This window comes from Mus caroli, chromosome 8, assembly GCF_900094665.2.
Source record: "Mus caroli chromosome 8, CAROLI_EIJ_v1.1, whole genome shotgun sequence".
NCBI classification, from domain to species: Eukaryota; Metazoa; Chordata; class Mammalia; order Rodentia; family Muridae; genus Mus; species Mus caroli.
Window position 1 is genome coordinate 79,691,583 of NC_034577.1, and position 16,898 is coordinate 79,708,480.

A 16,898-nucleotide genomic window follows, 5' to 3' on the forward strand; every position below is an offset into this window, starting at 1 on the left:
TCCTGGCACTCACTTTGTAGACCAGGCTGGCCTCGAACTCAGAAATCCGCCTGCCTCTGCCTCCTGAGTGCTGGGATTAAAGGCGTGCGCCACCATGCCTGGCTCTTTGTCAGTTTGATAACAGTCAGAAGTAGAGGAATGTTGTAAAGGGGATGTTGCAAATCTCAGAGTTCTCTCTAACATGGATATGTATCCATTTCAGGTAGAGAGAATCCATTGCAAATCTATTTAGCTTATCTGAACTCACACTCACAAACCTGAATAGAAATGGTTATTATGCATAGTGGTAGTAGAAAATGGACTACTGGGGCTGGTGAGATGGCTCAGTGGGTAAGAGCACCCGACTGCTCTTCCGAAGGTCCGGAGTTCAAATCCCAGCAACCACATGGTGGCTCAAAACCATCCATAACAAGATCTGACTCCCTCTTCTGGAGTGTCTGAAGACAGCTACAGTGTACTTTCATATAATCAATAAATAAATCTTAAAAAAAAAAAAAAGAAAATGGACTACATATTCCAGGGATTGCCATTAGAATAGTCTGTGCCTTCCATCAGTCATCCTTCATTTTTGTTAGATAACACAGGCCAAAAGTTGAAGTTTAATTCCTAGACAAGGGATTTGTTGGTGGGATTTTACTTGTTTGGTTGTTTGGTTGTTTGTTCGTTTGTTTATTGGGAACACTGTTACGATGTAGTTCTGGCTGACCTGGAACTTGCTGTCTAGACGAGGCTGGCCTCGAGCTCCCAGAGATGCATCCGTTTCTGCTTCCTTAGTGCTGGGATTAAAGGGGCTCTGTGTGTGCGTGCGCGAGTACACGCCTTGCCTGGCTTATTAGTTGCATTTTAAATGAGCACAAACACTCTGGTAAGGAAAATGGTAATGCAAATTATAACACCTATAGGTACATTTTTAACTTTGGACCCAGGAGGTCTGAGAAAATAAGATATTTAAATACATAGTCACATGGAATTGGCTCTAACTCAGCCCCCCACCCCACCCCACCCCAGGTTCCAAATCTTAAGTTGTTAAGTCTCTCATATGAAATGGTATATTATTTACAGTTACTTACACACTTCCTCTCATAATCTTTAGATTAGGATTTTTTTGGGTTTTGTTTTGTTTTAATACATGGCCTCATGTATCCAGGTAGTTTCAAAGTGTGTTGTAAAGCCAGAGCATAACCTGTAATTTCTAATCCTCTGTCTCCACTTCACTCAAGTGTTGTGATTATAGACGTGTCACCGAGCCTGGGTTGTACAGTGTTGAAGATCATACATGGGCTTTGTGCATGATAAGCAAGCATTCTACCATTTCTACGCCTGGCTCCATCTTTGATTTCTTTTTTTTTTTCTTTTTTAAATTTTTTTTTAAGATTTATTTATTATTATATCTAAGTATACTGTAGCTGTCTTCAGACACACCAGAAGAGGGCATCAGATCTCATTACAGATGGTTGTGAGCCACCATGTGGTTGCTGGGATTTGAACTCAGGACCTTCGGAAAAGCAGTCGGTGCTCTTAACCACTGAGCCATCTCTCCAGCCCCCATCTTTGATTCTTAACAACTGTAGCACAGTGTTGGATAAGAAGGGGGTGTGTTTTGCTAACTTAATTGTATTTAGTGCTGAGGATCAGATCCAGGGCTTTGCACATTCTTGGCAAACACTCCAGTACTGAGTTACATCCCCTGCCCTCATATCACACACACACACACACACACACACACACACGTGTTACATTACTTATGGAATACCGTCAAGGACAGATGCAGTTTTCTCCAGGTATTTGTGGTCTTGGTTTATAGTGCTGCTCATAGTGGGTTATATCTATGTCCCAGATACTTAGACTGAGACTGGAAGGTTGAGCCCTGAAATTTGAGTTCTTCCTTTCCATGCCACTACAATATAATAAGAGCTTTTGCCGGGCGTGGTGGCTCACGTCTTTAATCCCAGCACTTGGGAGGCAGAGGCAGGTGGATTTCTGAGTTCGAGAACAGGCTGGTCTACAGAGTGAGTTCCAGGATAGCCAGGGCTACACAGAGAAACCCTGTCTCAGAAAACAAAAACCAAAAAAAGAACTTTTTTTTAAAATTTATTTATTATTGTATGAGAGTGCACTGTCTTCAGACACACCAGAACAGGGCATCAGATCTCATTACAGATGGTTGTGAGCTACCATGTGGTTGCTGGGATTGGAACTCAGGACCTTCGGAAGAGCAGTCAGTGCTCTTAACCGCTGAGCCATCTCTCCAGCCTCATACATAATAAGAGCTTTTAAAACAGAAAAAAAATAAATAAATAACGTATGTTCGTTAACTTCACGGATTCAGAATCTACAGGTATTGATGACTGGGTATAGTCTAAAATATGCATGTCTATGGAATGCTTGAGCAATTATAGTAAATCTACTTAGTGATCTGCTCCACGTTGTCTAGTCATTAAAAAGACAATTTGAGTTTGCAAACCAACAATAAAGTACATGTTATTTTAAAAGTTATCCCACTCACTCTAGGATATCAGTGTGGCTGGTTGAGTTTTTACAGGCAAGTTAAGAATTTAAGTTTATAAGTTTATATTGTTCATTTTAGGAAATGTTACTTGTTGAAATTAATATCTTTAGAGAAAAATGTCTTTTTCTGTCTTTTTTATCACACGTTTTATTTGGATGTGTTTATGTGCAAATGGGTAGGGGTAGCCATGGAGGTCAGAAAAGTGTATGGGTTTTCTCAGAGCTGGAGTTACAGGAGGTATCAACTGTAATGTGTGCTGGGACCCAGTCTGTCCTCTGCAGGAAGATAGGGGTTCTCACACCCATCTCTGTAGCCTTTTTTTCCCCCAATCTTTTTTGTTGTTATTTTGTATTTTGTTTTTTATGACTGGGTCTCTATATAGATCTGGCTGTCCTAGAACTCACTCAGTAGACCAGGCTGACCTGGAACTCATAGATATCCGCCTCTGCCTCCCAAGTGCTGGGACTAAAGATGTGCACCACCGTGCTCCGCTTTCTTTTCCCCCAATCTTGAAGAGTTACTTTATATTTTATTTTTCATAGAAAATCAGTAATCAAGGCAGTCTGGTATTTGTCAAGCACTGTTAATGTAAGGCTTGTTAATAGTGTGTGTGGTATGTTTACTTGTTTTTGAGACAGGATGTCAATATATAGCCCAGGCTGGCCTGAAACTTACTCTATAGACCAGACTGGCCTAAAACTTGAGGTAATTTTCCTGACTACCACTTGAGTGCTGGAATAGATATGTGCCCCCGTGCCTAGCCAGAAGTATATGTTGAATGTGTCTTTCAAAGAAGATGTCTAAAATATGTGTTTAAGCATCAAATGTCTGAAATAAGCTTTTGTTTAATCTTACCATGCTAAGCAACTTAACACATGTGGTCAAGATTCAAGGTAGGTATCTGGTTTTGGTTTTTTTTGTTTTTTAAAAATTACTTATTTTATTTATGAGTACACTGTAACTGTCTTCAGACTTACCAGAAGAGGGCATCAGATCCCATTACAGATGGTTGTGAGCCACCATGTGGTTGCTGGGAATTGAACTCAGGACCTCTGGAAGATCAGTCAGTGCTTTTAACCACTGAGCCATCTCGCCAGTCCCAAGGTATCTATTCTTTAAAGCTATGCAGCTCTGTGATAGATGAAACACAGTTAACAGAGATTTGCTCTAGTGGACCAGGAGGAAGTCACAGAACTTATTCACATTTCTGTAGCTTTTCTTCTGCCTGTTCTAGCCTCCATCTACTCTATTCCAGGTGCAGAAATCAAGGAAACTTAATACAAAAAAGACTTGATTATTTATTTATTTATTTATTTATAGCCTACTGACAAGGAGCTGCGAGAGGCCATGGCATTGCTGACAGCTCAGCAGACCGCTCTGGAAGTTATCGTCAACATGTGCTGCAGTGAAGGTCTGCTCCCAGCTTACATTGGATGGTTCCCCGCCCCAACTCCCACCCCCACACCAGGAGCGGCCCCCATGGGAGTTTCTTTGATACCCCGGTTACATCTGGTTTGCCCTCTCCTCAGATCCCTCGGATGATGAGTGGGAAGAGCTTTCTAGTAGTGATGAAAGTGAAGCCTTTATGGAAAACTCCTTCAGTGAGTGCAGTGGGCAGCTGATGTCCCCTTTGTGCCTGTCCCATGAGATTCACTCTGCCCTTACCAACTGCCTCATTCCAGAGAAGGTTAGTAGCTTCATCATGGTCTCTGGTTAGGGATGGCTGTGTGAGTATGGCTGGTGTGAGCTGTTCACCACAGGGGCTGGAGGCTTGGGTGTAAAGCAGAATTAACACACAAATAATTTCCTCCTGACCACCTTAACTTGTAAATAACAAGTCTGACTTTTATAGAGAAATCCTGTTTAAAATGACCTCCCTTTTATTTTTTTCCTGTTTTCCTTTCAAACCTAGGTTTTTGAGAAAACCTCTTCACCAAACAGTGTTGCAGTTGACATATGCTCTAAGAACCCTACTTGGAAACCTTTGATTAGGAAGTAAGAAACTTTGGATTTTCAGACACATTTATTGTTTTGTCATTATGTGAAATTGAATTATTGAATAGAAAATGCCCCCAAGACCTGCCTTGATATGTACCCTGCAGAAGGTTGTGTTCCTTATGTGCTGGGATAGTGGTGTGAGAGTGAATGCTCACAGCAGTATGGGACATAGTTGCCCCAACTTGGAAAGAACTTCGATGTCTGTCGTGGTCAAATGTTTAAGACGTTGACATTCAGCAGTAAAGAGGATCTGACCCGGAACCGCCCACAGCACAGCAGAACTTACTGTGATGAGCTGAGTGAATAAGACATAAAACGTACACAAACCACACAGCTAGGCAACACTAAACTGTTTAGGGACACACATCCAGTGGCTGCCTAAGGAAGCTACTGAAGAAAGGAAGAAAGCAAGCCTGGGGTGGGAGTCTGTAATCTCAACTGCCTAAGGCTGCAGTGAAGTAGGAGGGTCACAAGTTCATGCTCTGCCTGAGCAACCTGTGGAGCAGAGTGGACCGGGTGGGTGGTTGGGAGCTTGTCTATCATGTGTGCTGTAATGGGATCAATACCCAGAACATCAAACTATAAATACAAATAGTAAAAGTAAGGAGTTTTCTGTACAGCACCAAGTGGAGAGAGACTCGTGACTCACAAATGAGTTGTACTCAGAGCCCTTGAGTGCTTAGGCACTGATTGGCAGCTGAGCAGGTCACATTATTCTTTGTGACTGCCTCAGACCTCCTTGACCTTATAGGTACTCTTAGAATCTGAAGCTTAGATTAAAAAATGACACTGAGCCAGGCTTGAAGCTTGTGACTCCCGTTGGAGTATTCAAGAGGATCACAAATTCAAAGCCAGCATAAATTTCATAGTGAGCTCCAGGCTAGCCTGGAGTATAAAGCACGAGGCTGTGCCATAATAAACATCAACAGTACCACAAATCAGTAGGCCATAGAGTGCCAGGATGTCAACGTTCGATTGTTTCCTTTCTTTGCAGAATGAACACTATTCAGTGTAGAGCCCTTATGTGTCTCCAGAGTCTTGTGTCTCTCCTGGACATAGACCATCTCGGTGGAGCCCCCGCCCTCCAGTCACTTGCTCAGCACCTGTCACAGATTCTTTTTTCTCAGCCAGGTAAATATTTAGACATTACTGTGAGAGACTACTTGGACTTAGCAGAACTTTAAGAATGGAACTTGGGCTGTTATATCTGTGTTATAAATGGAATGTTATTATATCTAACCTCAGAAACCTTTCCAAGATACTATCAGCCACATATTGCCAATAACAGTCAGGGTGTGTCAGTAGATGGGGGGGGGGGGTGTTTAAATTAATGTCATAAGTATCAAATTCTCATTAGGATATTTGAGTCTATTCATTTTTTTTTTAATTTGAGGATTTCATACATGAGAATACTATATTTGCATTGTTTCTACCTAGTTCCTCCTGTCTTTCCCCTGTACCTTCTTTTGATCCCCCTTCTATATTTATTCCTATTACAAACATACATGAACATAGACCACAACCCTCTGGATCAGTCCAGTCATTGCTGCCCCACCTGCATGTACTCAGGGCTGACCAGGTAGGATTATGGTGTTGTCTCTGAAGAAAAAAAAACAGGGAAGAAAACTGGTTCTCCTCCCTCAGCAGCCATTCTGCTGAGAATTCTTAGGCGCAGCATCCCTGTCCTGCTCAAGAGAAAGTCAAGCAGTGCTCTTGGTCCTCAGGCTTTTCCAGTCTTTCCTTCTCCCTCCTCCGATATTCCCTGAGCCTTCGGTGTGGGAGCTGTCCTTTTGGGGCTGAGCACCCAAGGGTCACTCAAGGTTTCTGCTGGTTTCTGCCTGCTGTAGAGAGAAGCTTGGAAGTGAGAGGTCTACACTTATTTATGCAGATAAGGATTTCCAGGCAGTTGGAAACTATTGCTTTGGTAGTAAGTTAGTGATAAGGTCACCTCTGGGGCCATGACCTCTCCAGACATTGCTCTTGGCAGGTTTACAGTACTAGCTATGACTTCCCTCCAGTTGATGAAACTTGGTTCCCCTAGGATGCATGTGCCACTGTTGTCTTATTCAGGAGGTTTTGTTGTTTTTGAGACAGTGTCTTTGTGTGTAGCCTTGGTTGTCCTGCAACTCACTGTGTGGACCAGGCACATGGAAACTTTTGAATAATAATAGTAATATCTTCACATCAATTGTGGAGCTTCTGTTGCACACCAGGCTTTAGCAGCTAGGGGAGAAACTGTAGTGAGACCATCGTTTAGCTCGTGCTTCTCTCTATGTTTTATTTATTTTATGTATATAAGTGCTCTATCTACATATAGAGCCTGCAGCCAGGAGAGGGAGTCAGATCCCATCACAGATGGCTGTGAGCCACCATGTGGTTGCTGGAATTGAACTAGGACCAAAATGAACTGGCACAGATCACATGTTGTGCAGGAGTTTGTCCAAGGTGTGTCTGATCCTGTACTGTGCTAATTACAGGGCCTCCCTTGTTTGGTACATACAGTATCTAAAAATGAAAAGTATCTAAAAATGAAAACCCAAAGATAAAAGAAGATGGGTTGCATCTTTGTCCTCTTAGTGCTTGTGAGGCTGAGACGGGAGGATTGATAGTTTGAGACCAGCATGGACTATAGGAAGACCCTGCATTAAGAAAATTGTGAGCCAGGCAGTGGTGGCGCACACCTTTAATCCCATCACTTGGGAGGCAGAGGCAGGAGGATCTCTGAGTTTGAGGCCAGCCTGGTCTACAGAGTTCCAGGACAGCCAGGGCTACACAGAGACAGAGAAATCCTGTCAGAAGGGAGGGAGGGAGGGAGGGAGGGAGGGAGGGAGGGAGGGAGGAAGGAAGGAAGGAAGGAAGGAAGGAAGGAAGGAAGGAAGGAAGGAAGGAAATATATTGTGGGAAGCTGCCTGTCTCTTTGCCAGGCGACCTAAGAGGGAGGTATCAGAAATAAGACAATGTTCCAGGCACAAAAGGACAATAAGCCATGGTATCTGGTGCTATTTATCAGCTCTCCCACAAACTTATGACTAAAGCAATAGGCGTCATTAGTGTTACTTTCAGTCTCTTGCTTCTCTGGAGCCTGAGGTGGAAGGATCTCTTAAGCCCATGAATTCTTTTTTTTTGTTTTGTTTTGTTTTGTTTTTTCGAGACAGGGTTTCTCTGTATCAGCCTGAGTACCACAGTGATCCCTGTCTTATCATTGTTATTTTCAAAGTCTCTCTGGGTGTGGAATTTGGGCAGAATGGTAAAGATGATCTGTCTAGTGCACAATATCTAGGCAGCGATTCTCCATTACCGGTCGTTGCTCCTCTCCCAGGGGACACTTGGCAATGTCTGAAGGTATTTATTTCTGTGAGTGTCTTGTGGTTGCTCCTGGTGTGCAGCAGGGGTTCTAAGAGACATCCTGCACAGGAGGGTTCTGTATGCACACACAGTAACAGGTTGTCTGGGCAGGGTCACTGGTGCTGAGGTGGAACCTAGACGACTAGGGTCTCCACTGGAAAACTTAAAAGCCATGAGCCAGAATTGTTTACAGTGAACACTTGGTGCTAGAATCGTCCCACGGGGCACTCCTATGTGACCCGAACCTTCTCAAACCAATTGACTGGGTTCCCAGTCTGAGGAAAAGCCACACATCTATGAGTCAGCTGCAAGTCACATTGCTTGTTATAACCTGTTCTGTCGTGGGTATGGTTGAAGAAGACAAAGTCACACCCGTGTTCAAGACAGGAAGTCAGACTCTGTGGGAGGTAAATGGCGAGGGGTCAGATGGCACAGACTGGGCATACTTGCTGTGCATCTTTAGAAAGTATGATCCTAACGTTCCAAATAGATCACTCACCTGGGCGGCCCTCATTTGTCCCTGCTGTAACTGTGCTAGCTCAGTTGTTTATTGCTGCTGTCCTGTTTGTCAATAGGAGAAGAGCAAGACTGAAGCTATGAGCCTATATTGTCAGGAACACTAGTGTAGAAGCTGACTCTCCCTCCACAGTCTGCCAGCACCACAGTGGAGACCTCTGAGAGATGAGACTCCCCAAAGCCAGGTTTATCCTGTGCCAGATGTTAGTCTAGTTAAAACCCAGCATTGTAAGTCAGGACCACTGTAGGTCCCTGTCCCTTCCACAATCTTCTTTCAGACTTACTTGAAAGTGTACAGAGACTGTGAAGTAAACATTCGGCTTAAATATATCAAGAATGCTTTTGTTGGGGGTTGGCAAGATGGCTCAAGTAGTAAGCATCCAACTGCTCTTGATCCCAGAACCCACTCACAAGGAGACTCATAGCCCAACTCATTCTAGTGTATCTAATGCCCTCTTGTGGCCTCCGTGGGCATTGCATTCATGGTGCACAGACATACAGAAGGCCAAAGACTCATCCGCCTGAGATAAAGTAAATCTGGAAAAAAAAAAAAAGCTTTTGTTAATAACAGTGTAAGCTAACATTTGCATGCCTTGTTTTAAACCTGTTTCTTCTCCTACAAAATAATTTGTCTTCTAGAAGAGAAAACTTGCACTTCATCTTTGTGTTTTTGTGGAAACATTTTGTGTTTTAGATTTTGCTAAACATGATGATTTTCTAGAAGCCATAAGTAGTGCTTTGAGGGCCCTTTTGCAAACAATGGCCTCCAAGAACATTCCACAGGTAAGATATTATAAACTTCTTTGGAGAAGCTTGAAAAGATTCTGTGTTTTGCAAGCAGTTAACCAACAGGGTGGGGAAGCCCCTGCCCGAGGAGCTGCGGAGATAGAGAGGAGCTTTGTGAGAAGACAAGTGCTTGAAGTGGAAAAGTGGTCCCTCCCCAGCCTGCAGCACCACGAGGGGCTGCCTTTTGTGACGCTCCTTAGTATTTATGCTATAAACATTTTCTCGAGATGTTGTTGTTCTTCGAATACTTTATTCTAGAAACTCTCACCTCTGCGTCCCTGAGTCCTCTCTTGGCAAGGGACTTACAGTTTTATCAAGGGATTCCAAGAGGCCATGTGCACCTCCGTCAAGTCCCCAGCACTGTAGTATCCTGCCTCCTTGTTTTGTTTGTTTGCCCTGCATTTTTGTGAACTTTTTTAATTTTAAAACAAAGACAGGGTCTCGCTATGTATCTCAGCTATTCTGGAACTCAGTGAATAGACCAGGCTAGCTTAACCACCTGTCTCCAGCTCCCAAGTACTGTGATTAAAGGTGGGCATCCGCGTGCTCTGCTCCCCTGCATCTGGAATCTTCTCTTGGAGTATTTTTTAGGCAAATCACACCTCACCAATAGATTATCCGATTACATATGTCTGACAGACTGTTGTTTTTAAAAGCTGAAATCTCAGTATCATCACTCCAGAGCCAAACAGTTCATTTTCTGCAGACTGCCTTAGCACTGTCTTTTGATAATTGTTTTGTTCTGTATCTTAAACTGGATGTGATGGCTCACACCTATAACCGCAACACTAGGGATTGAGAAGTCAGAGGGTGACCATGAGGCCAAGGAAAGCCTGGACTACAGGGTAGGAGTCTATCTTTTTGCTTTAAAAAAAAATTATTTATTGGGGGCTGGATCGATGGTTCAGTGATTAAGAGCACTGACTGCTCTGCCAGGGGACCTGAGTTTAATCCCCAGCAACCACATGGTGGATCACTACCATCTGTAATGGGATCCAAGGCCCTCTTCTGGTGTGCCTGAAGTCAGCTACAGTGTACTCATATGAATAACATAAACAAATCTTTAAAAAATTATTTATTTTTATTTTATGTGCATTGGCGTTTTGCTTGTATGTCTGTGTGAGGGTGTCAGATTCCCTAGAACTGGAGTTGCAGACAGTTGTGAGCTGCCACGTGGGTGCTGGGTCTTCTGCAGGAACACAGAGCTCTTGACTGCTGAGCCATCTCTTTAGACCCTCTTATCTCTTCTTTTTGAGACAGGGTCTCTATTATGTAGCCCTGACTGTCCTAGAACTTGGTGGGTAGACCAGACTGACCTCAAAATCACTGAGATGCACCTGTCTCTGCTCTCACACCCACTACCGTGTTTAGCTTTTATCTGTCTTATCTCCCTCTCTATTTATTTATAAGACAGTATACCTAAAAAAAAGAGGGAGCTGACAAGATGGCTCAGTGAGTAAATGAAATTGTGCTAAGCCTGCATCCCTGAGCACCTATGTAAAGAGGAAGGAGAGACCTGACTCTACAGAGTGGTCTCCTAATCTCCACACACGTGTGTGTGCCTTGGCACATTTCCACTGCATACACCATGATAAGAATATAATTTTAAATGTTAAGTTATTTAAGCAAGTTTGATATGTTTTTTTTTAAACAGCTTTATAGAGATGTGATTTTATACACTATGCATTTATCCGTTTGAAGTGTACAGTTCGGTAGTGTTTGTATATTCCTATCTCATGGCTCCTAATCCGTCATGGTTTCCCTACCCAGCTTCTTCCCTTGCACGATTCATTCATGGAAGAATCTTATTTTGTTCTCAACAATCAGGTTTGGATGATATATCTGATAGTGTTTTTTAATACTCTCCATCTCCTGTCTATATTAAGGCCTACATCTAATTAGACTCAGGTTCATAATTTTTCAGCAAGAAAAATTCATATTGCTGTATGTATTTTATACTTTAAATCACAGATGTCTCCGTGTCTTAGTATGTTTACTCAAAGGTTTTACAGTCGTTGATCATAGCTGCCTAGGTCCTTTCAGGAGGCTGCACACGAGAAATGCCCAGCTTTGTCTTCTTTGTGCAGTACTGCAAATAAGACATCATCTCATTGGTCATCTAGTAAATTTGGCATAGTTCATGTCAAAATTTTACAGGTATTATCCTATAAATAAATAAATAAATAAATAAATAAATAAATAAAATGGAAAGGAATACATGATAAGCTATTGTATAAAAAATTGCTGATGAAGTTTTTAGAATGTGCCCTTTGGCTTTATTAAAACTATGTATTAAATTAGTACTTGAAAAGCTGGGCATGGTGGCACACGCCTTTAATCCCAGCACTTGGAATGCAGAGGCAGGCGGATTTCTGAGTTCAAGGCCAGTCTTGTCTGCAGAGTGAGTTCCAGGACAGCCAGGGCGATACAGAGAAACGGAAAAAAAAGAAAGAAAGAAAGAAAAGCTGAGCCTCACCTCCATTTAGCTTTTCTCCTGATGGGCTTTCTTAAAAGTAAGTTTGCCTGAGCCTTTATCTCATTCGTGAGTAGATACCCGGTAGTCTCTAAGTAGAACTTACACTGCTCCCTCCCTCTCCCTTCCCCTCCCTGCTCCTTCCTCGCTTTGTTTACCTATGTGTTGCTGAGACTGAACCCATGCTTCATTCTCACATGCTTTCTTTTAGTCTCATTGTGAGCCCAGAGTTTTATACCATTTTTTTATCTTGAAATAGGGTTCCAATATATAGCCCAGGCTGGCCTTGAACTGATCCTGCTGCCCATCCTAAGTGCTGGCATTGTTTGTAGCCTGTGGTCTTATCTGCCACACCAGCTGAGTTACTCTTTCTGATTCAAAAATTGATCCATATTAATAGGAACTCTTTCAGGTTGGCTCCTACTCTTTGACATGGACCCTATGTAGGAGCCCTCAGTTCTTCCCTCCCCTGTGCTGTGCGAGTCCAGATCTCCGGAATCCATATAAATGCTGTGTGGGTGGGTGGCCTCTCTGTAATTCTAGAGCTCTGAAGGTGCAGAAGAGATACCTGGAGCAAACTAATCACAGTAGCTGCACTGGCAAGCTCTGGGTTCAACTGAAAGAGCTGGCCTCAATGAGTAAGATAAGAGTATAATTCAGGCCGGGCGTGGTTGCGCACACCTTTAATCCCAGCACTTGGGAGGCAGAGGCAGGCGGATTTCTAAGTTCAGTTCGAGGCCAGTCTGGTCTACAGAGTGAGTTCCAGGACAGCCAGAGCTATACAGAGAAACCCTGTCTTGAAAAACCAAAAAAAAAAGAAAAAAAAAAAAAGTGTAATTCAGGAAGGCTCCAACATCAGCCTTGGACCTCCATACAGGTGCATGAACACCTGCACAGAGATGCCCACTGTTGTGTGACAAAACTTTTTCTGAGAAGATGCAACACACAAGTCTGCTCAGCTCAGATACAGATCCGACGACAAAACAAATATGTTTACCAACAAAGTCTAACTGGTGAATCAATGAATTTATTGATTATTCACAGGAATATGAGTGAGGGGTTACTTACAGGAGTAGAAGACAGTGCATCACCGAAGCTCACCCAACACCTGGTACACACTGCACAGTCTACAGCTCAATAGGTTGGACAGTGTCCTTTCCAAGTGACTCATTTGGTCTAAACCTCCTCCTGGCAGCTCAGCTGGTTCCTGCTTCTTCCCAGCTCTGGACTAGTCTAAGAGTGTGCAGCTTTTCTCCTCTGAGAGGGATGCTCGGCTTTTTGCTTACTCTGGCTGGGAGGGGCGCCTAGTGACTTTGATCAGATTCAGGGACTTCCTGAAGCTATTTCAAGTGTTTAAACCTTCCTGTTTAAAGAGCTTCCCTGCAAGATGGAATGTTTCAATCTCAGAGAAAGCTGTTACACAACCCACACACATGAGCACTCATACACACATGAGATAAGTAAATAAATGCCTACAAATATTTCTTTTCTCTCAACAGTGTATGACACCTGAGCAGCTGATGACGCTGTGCAGAGAAGGCATTCATAGTAGTAGCGTTGGGGTTCGAGTGAATGTGGTCAGCATTTTGGGAATCACTGGGAGCGTCCTAGCCAAAGCCGACGGCACACTTGACGCTCTGAAGGTAAACAGTTGTTTATAGCCTAAGTGCTCAGGGGCTCCTGATAAGGACAGATCGGATAAAGAGATTGCTAATGAAGCTATGAAAGGGTGACCCTCATTTCCACTTAACTTTTCTCCTGACGCGCTTTCTTCAAAGTAAACTTGTCTTCAGCGTTAGTCCAAATACGGGGTTGTTGAAGGTGATTTTGGTTTTACTGTGGTGTTAAGTGTTTGTGTGTCTTATTCTGCTAGATCACATAAGATACGTTCTGAGAAACACCTCAGAGGCAAGCCTTACATCACACTCTCAGCAACTCTGGCCTGTGAGCACTCTAGGAATCCCTCAGCATATTGGCTGTCCTAGCTAGTTGTATGTCAGCTTGACAGAAGGGACAGCCATCTGAGGGGAGGAAGCCCCTGTTGGTTTGGTATGTACCTGTTACAAATAGGGAAAGTTTCTTCACGTAACTGCCATCTTATGCATTGTATCACCAATAGTCTAATATCTATTTCATATTCACTACTTTCCAGCTGTCTGAAAGAGAACCCTTAGAGTTTGGTTTTGAAAGTGAGGCCCCTAAGCTTTGTATTACTTGATCTTCATCTCCCTTACCTTAGCATCCTCTGCTCTTATGCACGTCCTCAAACAGCTGCATAGACTGTATCTTGTTGCTTAGTTTTGTTCCACTGTCCACTGCATTTCCTGCAAACAAGAAGTTAGCTCCAATGCCTTTGAGTTTATCCAGTTGTTTTTCCTTTTTAATTTTTTGGCCATTTGTCTGTATATACAATGCTGCTTGATTATACTCCCCTACATCCTCCCTCCAGCTGCACCTGCCCTTCCCCATGGTCCAGCTTTTTAATATATATACTACTTCATATATGAGATGTATGCTTCATAGTATACTCTAGGATATTAAGCCTAATACTGTCATAGAGGTTATCTGCATTGCTTACATTAAAAGGAGAAAATTAGAGCCCAGAGAGGTTAACTGAGTAGCTTGGTACTGGTGGGCTTTGGACCTCATATTGTGAGAGTCTCCATCCGCTGCCCCCTCAACAGGTTACATGTCCCACCCCCACAGAACAGCCAAACTCGAATCAGGCTATTCTGATGAGGCCTTTGCAGATTGGGAATGTTCTCATCGTAAGCTAACTAATTGTGGAGCGAAAAGAAAGAACATATGTTAGACGCACACACTAGTGGGCTGGGTGGCACTTTTCTGTATTCTCAGCACATGGGGGTAAAAGCAGAAGCAATCAGAAGTCAGGGTCATCCCTGACTGTAATGAATCTGAGGCCAGCCAGGCTAAGCGACATGAGACCATGTGGCAAGAACAAAAAACACAGTGAAGTAAAATGAGAGTGTCACTTTCATCTTGTGATTTGCTGGGGTTTGTTTGTTTATTGTTTTTGACAGAGGGTGTCACTGTGATTGTCCTGGAACTCAGTATGTAGATGAGGCTAGACTCACAGAGCTCTGCCTGCCTCTCCTCCTGAGCACTGGGGTGGAGGGTGGTAGTGATTGTTGGTACAAATGAGAAACAAGGAAAACTTCAGTAATTTCCAAAATCACATTTTCATATCCTTTAGAGACCTTACTTCACTTGATTTGGTAATATAAACCATAGCATATTTAGCTCACCTTGATCATATTGTGCTTGGCACATTTGTAGCTGTGTGTAACATCTTTGGACCTTTCAAGGCTTTCCTTCTTCCCTGGTGTCTCTGTATGAAGTAGACTACGGGAGCTGTTGGCACATTTGTCATCCATCATTTTGGAGATTGACCCTCATTATCCTCTGTTTGCTTTTTGTAGACCATTGGGTGCTTTCTGCTGGAAGTCGCCACCAAAGACCCTTCCCTTGTGGTAGCAGGAGAGGCTTTGGATGCCCTCTTTGATGTTTTTGCAGATGGTGAAGAAGCTGAAAAGGCTTCAGTTCAAATTAAATTGTTAGCGGCTTTGAAAGAATTCCAACCAGTCTTCAAAATGAAGGTTTGTATTGCTTTCTTTATAAATACCCAGGTCATCAGGCAGTGGTGGTGCATGCCTTTAATCCCAGCACTTGGGAGGCAGAGGCAGGTGGATTTCTGAGTTCGAGGCCAGCCTGGTCTACAGAGTGAGTTCTAGGACAGTCAGGGCTACACAGAGAAACCCTGTCTCAAAAAAAACTCGAGGAAAAAAAACAAACAAACAAACAAAAAAGAAATCACATAAATGCCCAGGTCTCAGCAGCTCTGGAAAGAAGGGCCAAGCAGCTCGGAGGGTGTGAGTGTAATTCCTGTTTAGTTCAGTGGTTAGCCCAGCACCTCCATCCATAGCACCCAGTGAAGTGCTTGTTGGCTGTCGTGGTTCTTCAGAGTGGCCGGACTTCAATAATTGAATGGAGTGACACCTTGACAAGTTTTTCATGATGTTACCAGAGCTGTGTTATGTAGAAGTGCTTTGAAAGCATTTTTGTACACTTTTAAACTTCTTCATATGCTATAATGTGCTTTGTATGTTAGCTTTGTTGTGGGTATTTTTAACTTGGGAAAGGAAGACATCTTCAGGATGCTCTGTCCTGGAGAGCATAGCAACTGTTGTATTAGCTCAATAAGAGCAGCTGAGAGTTTTGCTTTTCTTTCTTCAGTTTTTGATGCTGGAAATTGAACACAGTTGTGCTGTGCATGTGTTCTGCCCCTGAGTTTTGCCAATGCCTAGGAAGTTTAGGAACAAACTTGAATCTTTCCATTTTAGAGGGTTATCTGTTTGTTTGTTTGTTTGTTTGTTTGTTTTATTTTCCTTTCTTCTATCCATCTGTCTGTCCATCCTTCCTTTTAGGAGTCACATATACAAGGCAAGCACTCTACCCCAGAGCTATATCCCTAGCACCCCCAAAATAAAAAAGAATTTCTTTCCCTTTGAGATATATTTCTTTTTACATGGACATTTTTGCCTGTACATATGTCTGTACAGTGTATGTGAGTGCCCATGAAAGCCAGAGATGGTGTCAGATCCCTCAGCACTGGAGTTACAGGTGGCTCTGAGCTACCAGGTCAGTGCTGAATCAAACGCAGGATCTCTGGAAGAGAAACCGGTGTGCTTTAATCTCTGAGCCATCTCTACAGCCCCATTGAGTGGTGTTGCTTTAAGCAGAGACAAATATACCTAGGATTTCTTCCTTTCTTATCCAAAGAAAAGTAGCATAACATTACCAAATTTTCTTTTGTTTTTGCTTAATACTATCTAAGACCTATTTTTATACCAGTGTGCGGTGTCTGCATTGTTCATAAAAGCCTTAGATTTCTGCAGAAGGAGCCTTTGAGATAAGGAGAACGAAGCTTACCCCATTCCTCCACAGCTGCCAGCAAAGCAGATTAGGCAGAGTGATCAAACTTGCAGACGGATGTGGTGGTGCCAGCCTCTAATCCCAGAGCATGGAGGTGAACACAATAAGATCCTATCTCAGAAGATAAAATGAATGAGGGTTGGTGTACTGGCTATTTTTGTGTCAACTTGACACAGCTGGAGTTATCACAGAGAAAGGAGCTTCAGTTGAGGAAATGCCTTCATGAGATCCAACTGTAAGGCATTTTCTCAATTAGTGATCAAGGGGGATGGGTGGGACCATCCCTGGGCTGGTAGTCTTGGTTCTATAAGAGAGTAG

General features: G+C 43.1%; 1 protein-coding gene across 1 annotated transcript in view; it reads left to right on the forward strand.

The window, feature by feature from the left end:
• Heatr3 (HEAT repeat containing 3) overlaps positions 1–16,898 on the forward strand; it is a 37,962-nt gene that overhangs the window by 15,255 nt on the left and 5,809 nt on the right. The window contains exons 8-14 of the mRNA XM_021169711.1: positions 3,830–3,920; positions 4,039–4,196; positions 4,422–4,504; positions 5,502–5,638; positions 9,063–9,151; positions 13,127–13,270; positions 15,068–15,244. Of these exons, the coding sequence (XP_021025370.1) occupies positions 3,830–3,920; positions 4,039–4,196; positions 4,422–4,504; positions 5,502–5,638; positions 9,063–9,151; positions 13,127–13,270; positions 15,068–15,244 (879 nt within the window). The remainder of the gene's footprint in view (positions 1–3,829; positions 3,921–4,038; positions 4,197–4,421; positions 4,505–5,501; positions 5,639–9,062; positions 9,152–13,126; positions 13,271–15,067; positions 15,245–16,898) is intronic.